Source organism: Ranitomeya variabilis, chromosome 2, assembly GCF_051348905.1.
Source record: "Ranitomeya variabilis isolate aRanVar5 chromosome 2, aRanVar5.hap1, whole genome shotgun sequence".
In the NCBI taxonomy this organism is placed as follows: Eukaryota; Metazoa; Chordata; class Amphibia; order Anura; family Dendrobatidae; genus Ranitomeya; species Ranitomeya variabilis.
The window spans coordinates 971,795,656-971,809,328 of NC_135233.1; the positions used below are offsets into that span (position 1 = coordinate 971,795,656).

General features: G+C 40.9%; 1 protein-coding gene across 2 annotated transcripts in view; it reads left to right on the plus strand.

The window, feature by feature from the left end:
• The window catches only part of LOC143810076 (uncharacterized), a 48,973-nt gene that overhangs the window by 31,542 nt on the left and 3,758 nt on the right, over positions 1 to 13,673 (plus strand). The window contains exons 14-23 of one of the 2 annotated variants that reach the window (XM_077292961.1): positions 1,020 to 1,058; positions 1,759 to 1,812; positions 1,960 to 2,178; positions 4,955 to 5,011; positions 6,993 to 7,031; positions 7,770 to 7,808; positions 9,407 to 9,445; positions 10,030 to 10,065; positions 12,164 to 12,226; positions 13,057 to 13,095. In XM_077292961.1, the coding sequence (XP_077149076.1) occupies positions 1,020 to 1,058; positions 1,759 to 1,812; positions 1,960 to 2,178; positions 4,955 to 5,011; positions 6,993 to 7,031; positions 7,770 to 7,808; positions 9,407 to 9,445; positions 10,030 to 10,065; positions 12,164 to 12,226; positions 13,057 to 13,095 (624 nt within the window). The remainder of the gene's footprint in view (positions 1 to 1,019; positions 1,059 to 1,758; positions 1,813 to 1,959; positions 2,179 to 4,954; positions 5,012 to 6,992; positions 7,032 to 7,769; positions 7,809 to 9,406; positions 9,446 to 10,029; positions 10,066 to 12,163; positions 12,227 to 13,056; positions 13,096 to 13,673) is intronic. The other variant, XM_077292962.1, reaches the window with a different exon arrangement.

The window sequence follows — 13,673 nt, forward strand, 5'->3', positions numbered from 1 at the left end:
GAACAGTGGGGGAACAAGAAGAGGTGAGTATTTTTATTTTATAAATTAATGAGTATATTGTGGAAGCCATCATAATATTTGGAGGGCCACTTAGGAAGCAATCATAATAATTAGAGGGCTACTTGGTGGGCCATCATGCTACTTGGAGGACCTCTTGGGGTCCATTATATGATTTGCAGGTCTGTGTGGGCCAGTTATACTGTGTGTAGGGCTGTGTGGGGGGCAGTTATACTGTGTGTACTGCTGTGTGAGGGGCAGTTATACTGTGTGTAGTGCTGTGTGAGGGGCAGTTATATTGTGTGTAGTGCTGTGTGAGGGGCAGTTATATTGTGTGTAGTGCTGTGTGGGGGGCAGTTATACTGTGTGTAGGGCTGTGAGGGTTTGCCATTATACTGTTTGGAGGGCTAGTGGGGGACATTATACAGTGTGGAGTGATAGTGTTGGCCATGGTATAGTACATGAGCCATTATACAATGTGAATGTTGTAGAGACCAACATACTGTATGGAGGGCTGCGTCAGGGCCTTTGGGGTATATCTTACTGTGTTTAGGGGGCAGATTTGTTGGCATCATACTGTATGGGGGGCATGGAAGGGTTATCCTAATGTGTGGGAACACTGAGGGGCTTCAGTAGGGGCAAAATTACTTCATACGGGTTGCAAAGTTGCGAGATATGTGCCTCTGTGATCCCACTGAATATTATTAATTTTTGGGCTGTGCCAATTTGGACTTCTGCTATGGGGCTCCATGATTTCTATTCTATGTACACCCCTGGTTATATATAATATAAATCCTGTAGTGGGACAGCAAAGTCTTCTACCACATGGGCTATAAGAACAGACTGGGCCTAATGGTAAACCAATCCTGAGAGGAACACAGGTGTTCTGTGGATATAAATACGAGGGGCCACCAACACCAGACATCCCCACTAGTGATCACAATAACCATCTCATCATGGATAACCTCATTGTCAGGAGAAATATCTGTATAAATCGCTATATGCCATGTTATATCTTACAGTGAGGAAGAAGAACCAGATGAGGATGCTGCAGACGTCATGTATGTAGAGAGATTTAATGAGATAATTGAATGGACATTCTATATTACACGTTATAGAAATGTAATTATGGAGGGATGATATATACAGCACCTTGCTACCTTGTGTTCACATAAAATCCCAATAAAATATATTTAGGTTTGTGGGTGTAACGTAAAAAATGTGGAAAAGTTCACAGAGTATGGATACTTACCGTATGTACCACGGCCTCACTTATACCCGGCTGCAGAAATAGTAGGTTTTGGTGGTACAAGTCGTGACACATATCAGTGGTGTAGCATGAGAGGAGCCCAGGTGCAGTTGTTCTGGGCACCAAAGTCCGTGGGAGAAAAATGTCCCCTTTCCCCTCATCATACACAAGTATTCTGAAGTCTCAGAGATTTTGCTGTTATTGTAAAAAGGAGTTTTTAGTTTGCCTGAAAAATGCTAAAGACGAGAAGACAACCTCATCCCGCCTTCTGGAGAAACAGTAGATGATACATAGTCGTGTCTTATACACGTGTCCCATCGTACTGACCGTACAAGTGCTGTGTATACTTGTGGTAAATGACGAGGCCTAGCCCCGCACCACCCCAGGATCCACATAGGAAATATGACCCTTACTGGAGATTTCATAACAAGGGACAATAGAAAATGTTTCTGGAATTGTGTAGAAGTCGCAATATCATTGATTCTCACTGGTGCTGTATTCTTCTATTATAGCCCCGGATTATATTATCTGACAGCATCTGAGCCACCTACACTGGACACTGTAATGTAAGTGTATAGAATGAGGGACGGAATATATTATGTCACATCAGAAATCCCCACTGGTAACCACAATAATCATCTGTCTGTGGATGAATCCATCGCCACGAGAAATATCTCTGGATTTCTGTATGTGATGCTTTACATCTTTAATAGTGAGGAGGAAGATGAGGAGGACAGTGAGGAGGAAGAAGAGGAGGACAAAATGGAGGAAGATGAGGAGGACAAAGAGGAGGAAGATGAGGAGGACACAGAGGAGGAAGATGAGGAGGACAGAGAGGAGGAAGAAGAGGAGGACAAAGAGGAGGAAGATGAGGAGGACAGAGAGGAGGAAGAAAAGGAGGGGAAACCACCAGACACAGAGGATATGAGTGTGTAAGTGGAGAGATATAATGAGATGATTATACACAGACACTATCGATGATACATTATAGAGAGGATATAAAGTATGGCGGCACATGTACCCGGCTGTGGATATAATATCTTCTGCCAGTTCTACCATGGAGCCACCGTCTTCTCTGCACTCCCCTGAGACGTATATACTCAGCTGTACACAGACATATGCCGGCGTATGACAACTTTTGTGTAATGGATAATATAGCGGGCTGTGTTATTCTATATAGCATCTAAAAGACGTTCAGACCTAAACCGGCCCCATCGGTCAACAAGTTATCAACTATTCTCTGGATAACTTATTTAACCGGACAACCCTGTTAAAATAATGATGATTGTATGTGTAGATATTATATATTTTTACTGGATAAATTATTATTTCCTTTTCATTGGTTGCTGTGGTGATTTTCTTTTTATACTTTGTCAACTGGACCAGAATTAGGTAGTGTAATTAGCTATTGTTAGTTATATGATTCTGTCTGTATGCAATAATATATGTGTACTAGATGTTTCCAGCCAGCTAACGCTCGGCACGCTCATTACTATCTAATTAACGCTGCTGGTGATTAAACTAAAGTAAATAATGACAACATTCAATAGCGCTTACGCAGGTGGTAAATTAATTTAAAATGAAGTTAATAACAATAGTAAGGTGATGTGGTAGGGGGCAGGATTATGTGTGATAATGGGGTGGGGGGCGGGATTATGTGTGGTAATGGGGTGGGGGGCGGTATTATGTGTGGTAATGGGGTGGGGGGCGGGATTATGTGTGGTAATGGGGTGGGGGGCGGGATTATGTGTGGTAATGGGGTGGGGGGGTGGGATTATGTGTGGTAATAGGGTGGGGGGCGGCATTATGTGTGGTAATGGGGTGGGGGGGCGTTATTATGTGTGATAATGGGGTGGGGGGGCGGGATTATGTGTGGTAATGGGGTGGGGGCGGGATTACGTGTAGTAATGTGGTGTGGTGGCAGGATTATGTGTGGTGATGTGGTGGGGGGGCGGGATTGTGTGGTGATGTTTTGGGGCGCGGGATTATGTGTGATGATGTGGTGGGGGGGCAGGATTATGTGTGGCGATGTGGTGGGGGATGGGATTTGTGGGGGGCGGGATTGTGTGTGGTGATGTGGTGGGGGGCGGAGCTACTGTGCAGGGGGCGGGATTAGCGAGTAATCACGATGCTTCTTATATATATAGATACTAGTAAAATGTGTGTATGGTAATAATACGTGTGTATACCAATAACATTTGTAGGATGAAGGGAGGTTCAGCATCCAAAAAATCTTAAATGAAAAGTCCATCTTATAATAAATCCATGGGACATGCAAATCGCAATCTTAAAACCATTTTAATATACAAGCAGATGCGTTTAGCTCAAACAATCATATTCATTGCTCTATTTATAGAGTAGTCATCTTCTATTTGTCAACTCTCACGCTTCCCCCAAACTGACTGTCATGGCATGAGATCTGGAAGTGTTTGTAATGATACATAACTCAGCTCTGCTGTATCTCTACACAGAAGCTGCAGAGATCAGCAAATAGAGGAGGATGTGTTCTTTTCTTCCCTGGTCAACCTCATGTAGGGGAAGAAGTACATGATTTCAGAGACAAATCTGGCATTATAGATTTTCTCTATATACAATATTATATGTGCCAGGCATTAGAGATGCACTCTATATATAGTATTAAATATGCCAGGAATTACAGATCCGCTCTATATATAGTATTATAGGTGCAGGCATTATAGATTCACTCTATATATATAGTATTATAGGTGCCAGGCATTATAGATCTAAGAAATATGAAGATTGTTCCAGCTCCTTTCCGATTAAAAGTCCTTTATTGATCCATATCCTTAAAAATCATCCCTGCACAGAGATTTACTCTATATACAGTATTATAGCTGCAGGCATTATAATAGATCCACTCTATATATAGTATTATAGGTGCAAGCATTATAATAGATCCACTCTATATATAGTATTATAGGTGCAAGCATTATAATAGATCCACTCTATATATATAGTATTATATGTCCCAGGCATTATAGATCCACTCTATATATAATAAAACAAAATTTCCCTTAGATGCATAGGGAAATAAAGGTATATACCCTATAGTTAAAATTTGAAAAACTTTATTAAATACAATATATAAAACACCAAACAGAAATGAACAGATAGGAAACCTATAAAAACCCAAGCAACTACCATGCTAACACAAGGGGCATCCAGTAATATTAAATGTGAATACATAAATAGACATCTGGAAAGTACCAAACTGATGAATAGCTATATGATATGCCCCGTATCTAAGAGTTGGATGTGACTGAACTGAATATTGCACTAAAGCAGACCTTTAATCACAAATAGGTAAATATAAATATAAAGTGCAAGTGTGCTGTAGGCTCCTATGAAAAAGACTTAAGGGTCGCAGTGTAGACCTCCTATGCCTATGTATTTAATAAAGTTTTTCAAATTTTAACTATAGTGTATATACTTTTATTTCCCTATGCATCTAAGGGAAATTTTGTTTTATTACATATTGTTGAGGTATTCAAAACAATTGGGATTTATGCCACTCTATATATAGTATTGTAGGTGTCAGGCATTATAATAGATCCAATATATATATATATATGTATGCATGTATGTATGTGTGTATGTGTGTATGTATATATATATATATATATATATATATATATATATATATATACTTGTGACTTTTTGACCTTGTGACTTTTTCTTCTTTTATAGATCAGATACATATAAAGTCACCATCATATCCAAGTGGGCAATGGTGGACATGTTATTGTAAGTATAGAGAATAAAAAGAAAATACCTCCTCCAAAACCACAGAACATCCCACAGAACCTACCATAGAACATCCCACAGAACCTTCCACCTAACATTCCACAGAATATTCTGAAGCTTTGTCTTTTTACAATACAGAGGATAATATAGGCCTGATTTAAGGGGTTACATCACATTTTTACATCAGACATCCCAAGTAGTAATCCCAATAATGGAAAAAATCAAATCCAGTGGGTGCATAGTAAAATTACAAATTAGACCATTTCATAAGCAACTCCACAACTATTCTATACAAAGGAGCCAAAAAAGATAGGTACACAATAATCACAATAATGGTCTGATCGTGAATGAATTTAACCCATTAGTGACCAGGCCAAATTCACTTCTTTCAATTCTGACATGTGTCACTTTATGTGGCAATAACTCTGGAATGTTTCAACATTTCGACCTAAAATCCTTTTAGATATAGTGGATAAAACACAACTTTTAATCAATATCCTTAAAACCATGAAGAACAACCACAGACATACACTACAGACAACCGTGCTCCCTAGCAGAAACCCTGTTACAAACCCTGATAGTCACTACCTGTCAGCGGAGGTTGGCACCCTGAATTATATCGAGATTGGCGCCCCCGCTCCTCGTAGTCTGTCCCTAAATCTCCTGTTATAGTCTAGGCTAATGTGCCACTAGTACTATCACTCATTCGACAGGAAAATGGATAGGGATAGAATAATGCCAATTATGGCTATGGCTAAATCAAAGAGAGCTGCAGCAGGGTGGGAGACACAGGTAGAAAAGTGCAAAAAAGTGCAAAAAATAGTGCAAAGTGAACATAAATGCCTTACTAGACTGCTACCTGCTTTCTCAATGCCTGCCTATCTGTGGTGGTTGGCACCCTACTGTACAGCGGAAATGGCGCCCCCACTCCACGGCGGCTGTCCCTAACGGACCCTAATGATAACTAATGAGGCAGAATAATTATTATAAGGCATTGGAGACCATGTCACTAATAAGTCAACAGATACATAATTTCAACAGAGCTGGTCCACCATTGCATACCCATTGCATACCCTCGAGGCGTTATGACATCATGAAATGATAAGTATATTTCCTTACTAGCTGCTATACTTTATCATTCTGGGTATGCAAAGTAAATTTAGGTCGATATACATCAGAAATTTGGCACAAAAATAGCAATTTTCAAACTTTGAATGATTTTCACTTTAATCCAGATAGTCACACCACACAAACTAGTTACGAAATACCATTTCCCTCAGTCTGCTTTACATCAGCACCATGTGTAATATGTCCTTTTATTTGGTTAGGATATCAGAAGGTTTAAAATGTAGAAGCAATTTTTCATTTCTTTCAAGGAAATTTACAAAACTTAGTTTTTTAGGGACGGATTAATTTTTTAGGTGAAATGGGAGGTCCTAAATATTGGAAAACCCCCTAAAGTGATTCCATTTGAAAAAAAAAAAAGTGACTCTTCACATATTGAAAACTGCTGTCAGGTAGTTTATTTATTAAGTGGTATGAGGCGAATGAAAATATTCATTTTACCACCTAAATGTTACTAACATCTTAACAGGCCTTATAGCCGGCAGACCCTTAAGCCGTTATTTTGTCGTAAATTGCCATGGCAACCATCGGGACCACATAATCATGATCTCCGGGTGCTGATTGGGTTAAAGCAGAAGCCCCCACACTCTGTTAACCATCTAGATGCTGTTGTCCTTATTGACCCCTTACACGGCCATAGCCGGTGCCAACACTGATAGTGGCTGATGCCGCAGGTTGGCAGCTATAGTGACAGCTGAGCGCTACTGCGTCTTTACCCGCCCGGGGAGGACATTATATCTCAGGTCAGTGACAATATATAGTGGTGTCACTAAGTGGTTTTAATAGGAGGAGAAATATCGATATAATTCCATATGTGCCGTGTTCTATCTCTATATGATCACATTATTTCTTATAGTGAAGAAAAACAACAAGAAGAGCAAGATGGAGCCATAATGTATGTAGAGAGACTTAATAACATGATTGTATGGAGAATATATAGTGTATATTATATGTACATGTGGTTATACAGGTAATGAGGATATACAGCATGGCCTCACATGTAGCCGGCTGCAGAGATTACACCTTGTGGTGCCAGCCATGACGCATGCCAGTGGGGTGGCATGAGAGGACTACAGGAGCTGTTGTCCGGAGCATCAAAGTCATTGGAGCACAAATTTCCTATTTTCTCAATGTCAAACGAGCAGCGTCATCAAGCGCCACTTCCTCTTCCAGTAATACAATGAGTTCCTGCCTATGCAGAGCGCAGCAGTCAAGATGAGTTTGTCATCAACTGCTGCACATTGTATAGGCAGCCATCGAGGTGACAAAGCTCATTTCATAATACTTGGAGTTTTAACACCTTGGTCTCTGCCCATGCAAATCCATCCTGACTGCTGCGCTCTGCATAAGCAGCAAAAGAGATGACAACATGTGAGCAGCTACTGACTGAAGACAGTATTGACTCTTGTGCACTGCACTATTCTCTCTTCATTCACCAAGAAAAGCTACTTTTATGTTTTCACTTTTATGTCCTGGAGTGAAAACGCCCGAAAAATCCCCAACATTTTTATGCAACTTCGAGTTGCCTGTAAATTTTATAACTTTTTAAATTGTTTTACACCAGAAACAGTTTGATGAATCGGCCGTGATACGTTGTAGACTTTTCTGACTAGAGATTTATTTTCTCCTATAGACCAAACTTGATGGACTCTGCAACACTGGACACCTTATTGTAAGTAAATAGAATGTGCCTCCTCTACAACCACGGAACATTCCACAGATCATTCTACAGAACATTCCACAGAATATTCCACAGATCATTCTACAGAACATTCCACAGAATATTCCACAGAACATTCTACAGATCATTCTACAGAACATTCCACAGAACATTCCACAGATCATTCCACAGAACATTCCACAGAATATTCCACAGATCATTCCACAGATCATTCTACAGATCATTCCACAGATTATTCTACAGAACATTCCACAGATCATTCTACAGAACATTCCATAGATCATTCTACAGAACATTCCACATAATGTTCCACAGATCATTCCACAGATCAATCTACAGAACCTTCCACAGATCATTCCACAGATCATTCTACAGATCATTCCACAGATCATTCTACAGAACATTCCACAGATCATTCTACAGAACATTCCACAGATCATTCTACAGAACATTCCACATAATGTTCCACAGATTATTTCACAGATCAATCTACAGAACCTTCCACAGAATATTCCACAGATCATTCTGCAGAACATTCCACAGAATATTCCACAGATCATTCCACAGAATATTCCACAGATCATCATTCTACAGAACATTCCACAGAATATTCCACAGATCATTCCACAGATCATTCTACAGAACATTCCACATAATGTTCCACAGATTATTTCACAGATCAATCTACAGAACCTTCCACAGAATATTCCACAGATCATTCTGCAGAACATTCCACAGAATATTCCACAGATCATTCCACAGAATATTCCACAGATCATCATTCTACAGAACATTCCACAGAATATTCCACAGATCATTCCACAGATCATTCTACAGAACATTCCACTGAATATTACACAGAACATTCCGCAGAATATTACACAGATCATTCTACAGATCCTTCCACGGATCATTCTACAGAACCTTCCACAGATCATTCAACAGAAGATTACACAGAACAATCCACAGAATATTACACAGAACATTCCACAGATCATTCCACAGATCATTCTACAGAACATTCCACAGAATATTCCACAGATCATTCCACAGAATATTGCACAGAACATTCCACAGATTACACAGATCATTCTACAGAACCTTCCACAGAACAATCCACAGAATATTCCACAAAACATTCAGAAGCTTTGTGTTGTTACTATACAGAGAAGAATTTAGTTCTAGTCCTGAACACATTTTTACCATCTGAGAAACATAAAAACATCACTGTAGACCAATGAGAATGTAATACATGTGATATATAATACCTGTGCATTCCTCTGAGAAGCAGCCTCCTCCTCTACAGGGTTATGGCTCAGTTTAGGGTCAACGTGATAAATTAGTTACATAAAAAGTAGAATAAAAAATAAAAGCTTGAAAATTGTAATAATTTATAAAAATATATATATTTAAAATCTCAAAACACAAAAAACAGAAGGTCAAATAGCAAAGTATTATGATATGTTTTTTTTAACTCAAAATATAATAAATGTGCTTGTGAGAATATTCCCGGTGACACATGTTATAGATGAGATATTCCAGACATTTCTGAATCAATCATTGCAACTGGTGTTTTTCTTCTTTTATAGTGCGAACATCTCAGATTGCACAAAACTGGACACCTTGTGGTAAGTATAGACAATGGAAAGCAGATGCCTATTCCACAACCACAGAACAATCCACAGAACATTCCACAAAACAATCCACAGAACATTTCACAGAACATTACATAGAACAGTCCACAGAGCAGTCCACAGAACAGTCCACAGAACATTACATAGAACATTACACAGAACATTGAACAGAATTTTCCACAGAACAATCCAAGGAAAAACTAGAATTTTATTTTATTTTTTGGCTGAAAATACAACTCACGTGTTTGGGTAACAAGAAGTTCAATTCTGGTCTAAGGAGTGTTAGCACGTCATGGGTTATGGGTCACAAAATACTGCTTTGCCCAGGTCACTGGCAACCAACACTACGCCAATGCCACACACTGAAATTTACCTGTTTTGGAGGGGAATTACAAGGGGTCATAAATATTGGGGGATTGGTTATTTTACTAGTCGTTACAACATGCTGAGCCAGCGCTTATCAAGAATCCCTGATATCCCTTTAGTCTTACAATATAATCTTTTATAATAAGGAGCAGCAGGAATATTCCCGAATTTTGAATGAATCACTGTGACTGGAGTTTTTTCTTCTTTTATAGCAAAAACATCTCGGAATGGACACCAGACACTGTATTGTAAGTATAGAGAATGGAAGGGAGAAGCCTATTCCACAATCACAGAAGATTCCGCAGAACATTCCACAGAACACTCCACTAGGGATGAGCGAATATACTCTTTGCTCGGGTTTTCCAGAGCACGCTCGGGTGGTCTCCGAGTATTTGTTAGTGTTCGGAGATTACGTAGACAGCTTGATTACAGGTGGGGATTCCTTAGCAACCAGGCAACCCCCACATGTACTCAGGCTGGCTAGTAGCTGTAAATCAAGCAGCTGAACCAACAAAAACTAAATCTCCCAGCAGTTACAAATACTTGGAGACCACCCGAGCGTGCTAGGGAAAACCCCAGCAACAAGTACACTCGCTCATTACTACACTCCACAGAACATCCACAGAACATTCCACAGAATATTCCAGGGATCATTCTGAGTTTTGTCTTGTTAGGCTTCTTTCACACTTCAGTTGTTTGGCGTCAGTCTGCTCCGACATAGTGACGGATCGACGGATCCGTCACAATTGTTGAGAAAACGGTTCTAACGGATTCGTTTTTGCGACGGATCAGTTACTTGGGGGTTGTCTGGGAAAATTATTTACTTTTTGGAGCATGCGCAATTGAAAAAGCGGATTGGGGCGACGGATCCGCCGAAATGACGGTCGCGACGGATCCGTCGCCCATAGGCGGCCATTCTATGGAATGGCGGACGCGACGGATCCGTCGCGAACCGCCATTACGGCGCAGACAAAAAACGTTATAATGTCCGTCAATGTCTAGACAACGTCCGCCAAATTTCAATGGATCCGTCGCATGGCGGATGGAACGGACGACCATCCGCCACAATCCGTCGCTAATGCATGTCTATGGGAAAATAGCGGATCCGCCAAAAAAAATGGCGGATCTGCTATTTGAGGAAAATGGTGGTTTCAGACTGACGCCAAAAGACTGAAGTGTGAAAGAGGCCTTACAATCAAGAGAAGAATATAGATCTAGTCCTGAAGACAATCCTTACAATCTCAGGGAAAGACTAAGACCATGACTGTAAACCAGTGAGAATGCAATATAATGTGACTTATAATCTACGTCCTGTCCTCTGAGGAGCGGCCTCTTCTACCACACCGCCTACAGGAACAGACTGAGCCCAATGGATAATCTAGTCCTTAGAGGAACACAATAGTTCCGAGGATATAGATAGGATTCCGCCATTATAGGCCGTCTGTGTCCATATTTCTCACAATGAGGTTATTAGTGACAGTTTTACATCAGATCTGCCCACTAGTGATCACAATAAAGATCTGATCATGGATGAACTTAATACCAGGAGGAATATCTACAGAACTTGAGGAGGAGGCTGGAGATGCCATGTAAGTGGAGCTATAATGCAAGGACTATATGGACTTTTTTGTCGTACAGGATTTCCATAAGGAGTATGTGGGGACATGGATATGGGGTTGGAGAGCGTTTCACTAGTTGTCAGAGCAGATATGGAGCAGTGGCCTAAACTGACAGCATTGTATAGAGATGAGATATGATCCATGGGAGGGGACTCTGAAACTCTATTGTCCTAAGAGTCACCTCAACCACAGAACATTCTATGACTGAGGCCTCATGTACACAACTCCATATGATGTAATATGTGAGAACTGGTTATGATCTATCGAAGTATATGGGGCCAGACTTTCCCGCTATACACCTTCTCTGTTACATAGAGGCCTACAGAAGCCTGCTCGATATGCTGCCATATTGCACCAATAATTTCCCCTATAAATCTGAATTCAGACGTCTGGGTTTCTCAGTCGGTTTACAGACCACAAGGCCCAGACCAGACACGTGGTTCCTCACCCAAACTTGAGGGCATCATATAAGGCTATAAGGCTCTTGAGTTTAGGTCAGGAGACCCTCAGTCAGTCTGTACATTGCAGTCCACACAGGGATCATGAATGTCGAATGTGTGAAAGTGGCCTAGGACACACAACTCCGCCATATGCATTATTTCTAATGACTAACATTATGTCCATAGTAATCTCAGTGTAAATCATCACAGAAGACCTGATCATGGATGAATTTACTGTCAGGAGAAACATTGCTATAATTGTTATATGATGTTATTATTTCTAATAGAGAAGAAAATAAAGAACAGCGAGAAAATGAGAAAGAGCAGAATTCGAGTGAGGAGGAGATTGTGTAAGTGGAAAGACCCCGACTCCATGACAGACCCATGTCCTGGAGTCAGTGAGACAGCCCTGCCCTCCCGTCACTGTCCCAGGATGTCACATCTGTCCTGATAGAAGGGAGGAAATCATTGATGGCTTCTACCGCACAGGAATCTTTATCGCTGATCATAGAGAATGATATGGGAAGTGGGGGCCATGTCCTCCTTAAAGGGAGTCTGTCACCCACAAAATGCAAATTCAGGTGCTGAAACAAGTATATAGGGGACTATAGAGTGTAGCGAGCGAGCAGCTTCAGAGAGGAGCTGGTGATCAGAGTGTGCCCGCATACACACTGAGTGTGTGCCCGCTCTGCCATGTGAGCGCCGCTGGGCTCCTCCAGTGTCAGTGCGCACACACACGAACAGGGATTTGAGTCTAGGGAGCTCTCGCTGTGAGAACGCGCCATCAATCATGGTCAGAGACCGCGCTGGATATGCAGATCGGAGAGTGTAACAGAGCAGCGAGCCAGGGGGGCACGAAAGCATCATTATCATATGGAGTAAACGAGAAATTTCCTGCAACTACATCAGTAGAATTTATATTGCTACTATGATTTCTACAGGGGCTGGGTCCTCTATATAAATGGTTAAGTAGCTTAATTTGCATTTCGGGGGTGACAGACTCCTTATAAAATAATAGAGAGAAAATGTATGTATGAATGTAACCTAAAGCTGAGACAGTGAGGGAACATCAGACAAGGAGCAGAGACCTCACATGTACATCGGGCGTTCGGATATAACGGACTAGTTATAATTATTGGGGACTGATAATACAATATCTTATTTTTTCTTTCTGAACTAGAAAACCGAGAGGCTGGATCAGGAGATGGATGAGAAGCATGTAAGTAATATAAGGACATGACATATTTCCAGCTCCGTATTCTCCGTCTGCTGATCTTTGTTACACATTATCATGTATTACAAATCACATAGCGAGTAAACATGGACGTCAAAATGTTAGCCGTGACACCCTGAGTGGTAGTCGGCATCTAGAGGGGGAGATGGGGCACATATATATCTTAATACATGGAACTTTCAACCACTCTGACATATCAGATGTCAGCCCTTTTAATATGTCCTTCAGTCACTGAAGTGTCAGATGTCAGCCTCTCTGTTGTGTGGTTTAGTCACTAAAGTATCAGATGTCAACCTCTCTGTTGTGTCCTTCAGTCACTAAAGTATCAGATGTCAGCCTCTCTGTTGTGTCCTTTAATCACTTGCATATCAGATGTCAGCCTCGCTGTTGTGTCCTTCAATCACTTTATTATCAGATGTCAGCCTCGCTGTTGTGTCCTTCAGTCACTAAAGTGTTAGATGTCAACTTCTCTATTCTGACCTTCAGTCACTGAGGTCTCAGATGTCAGCCTCTCTCTTCTGTCCATCAATGAGGTGTCAGATGCCGGCCTCTCAATTCTGTCC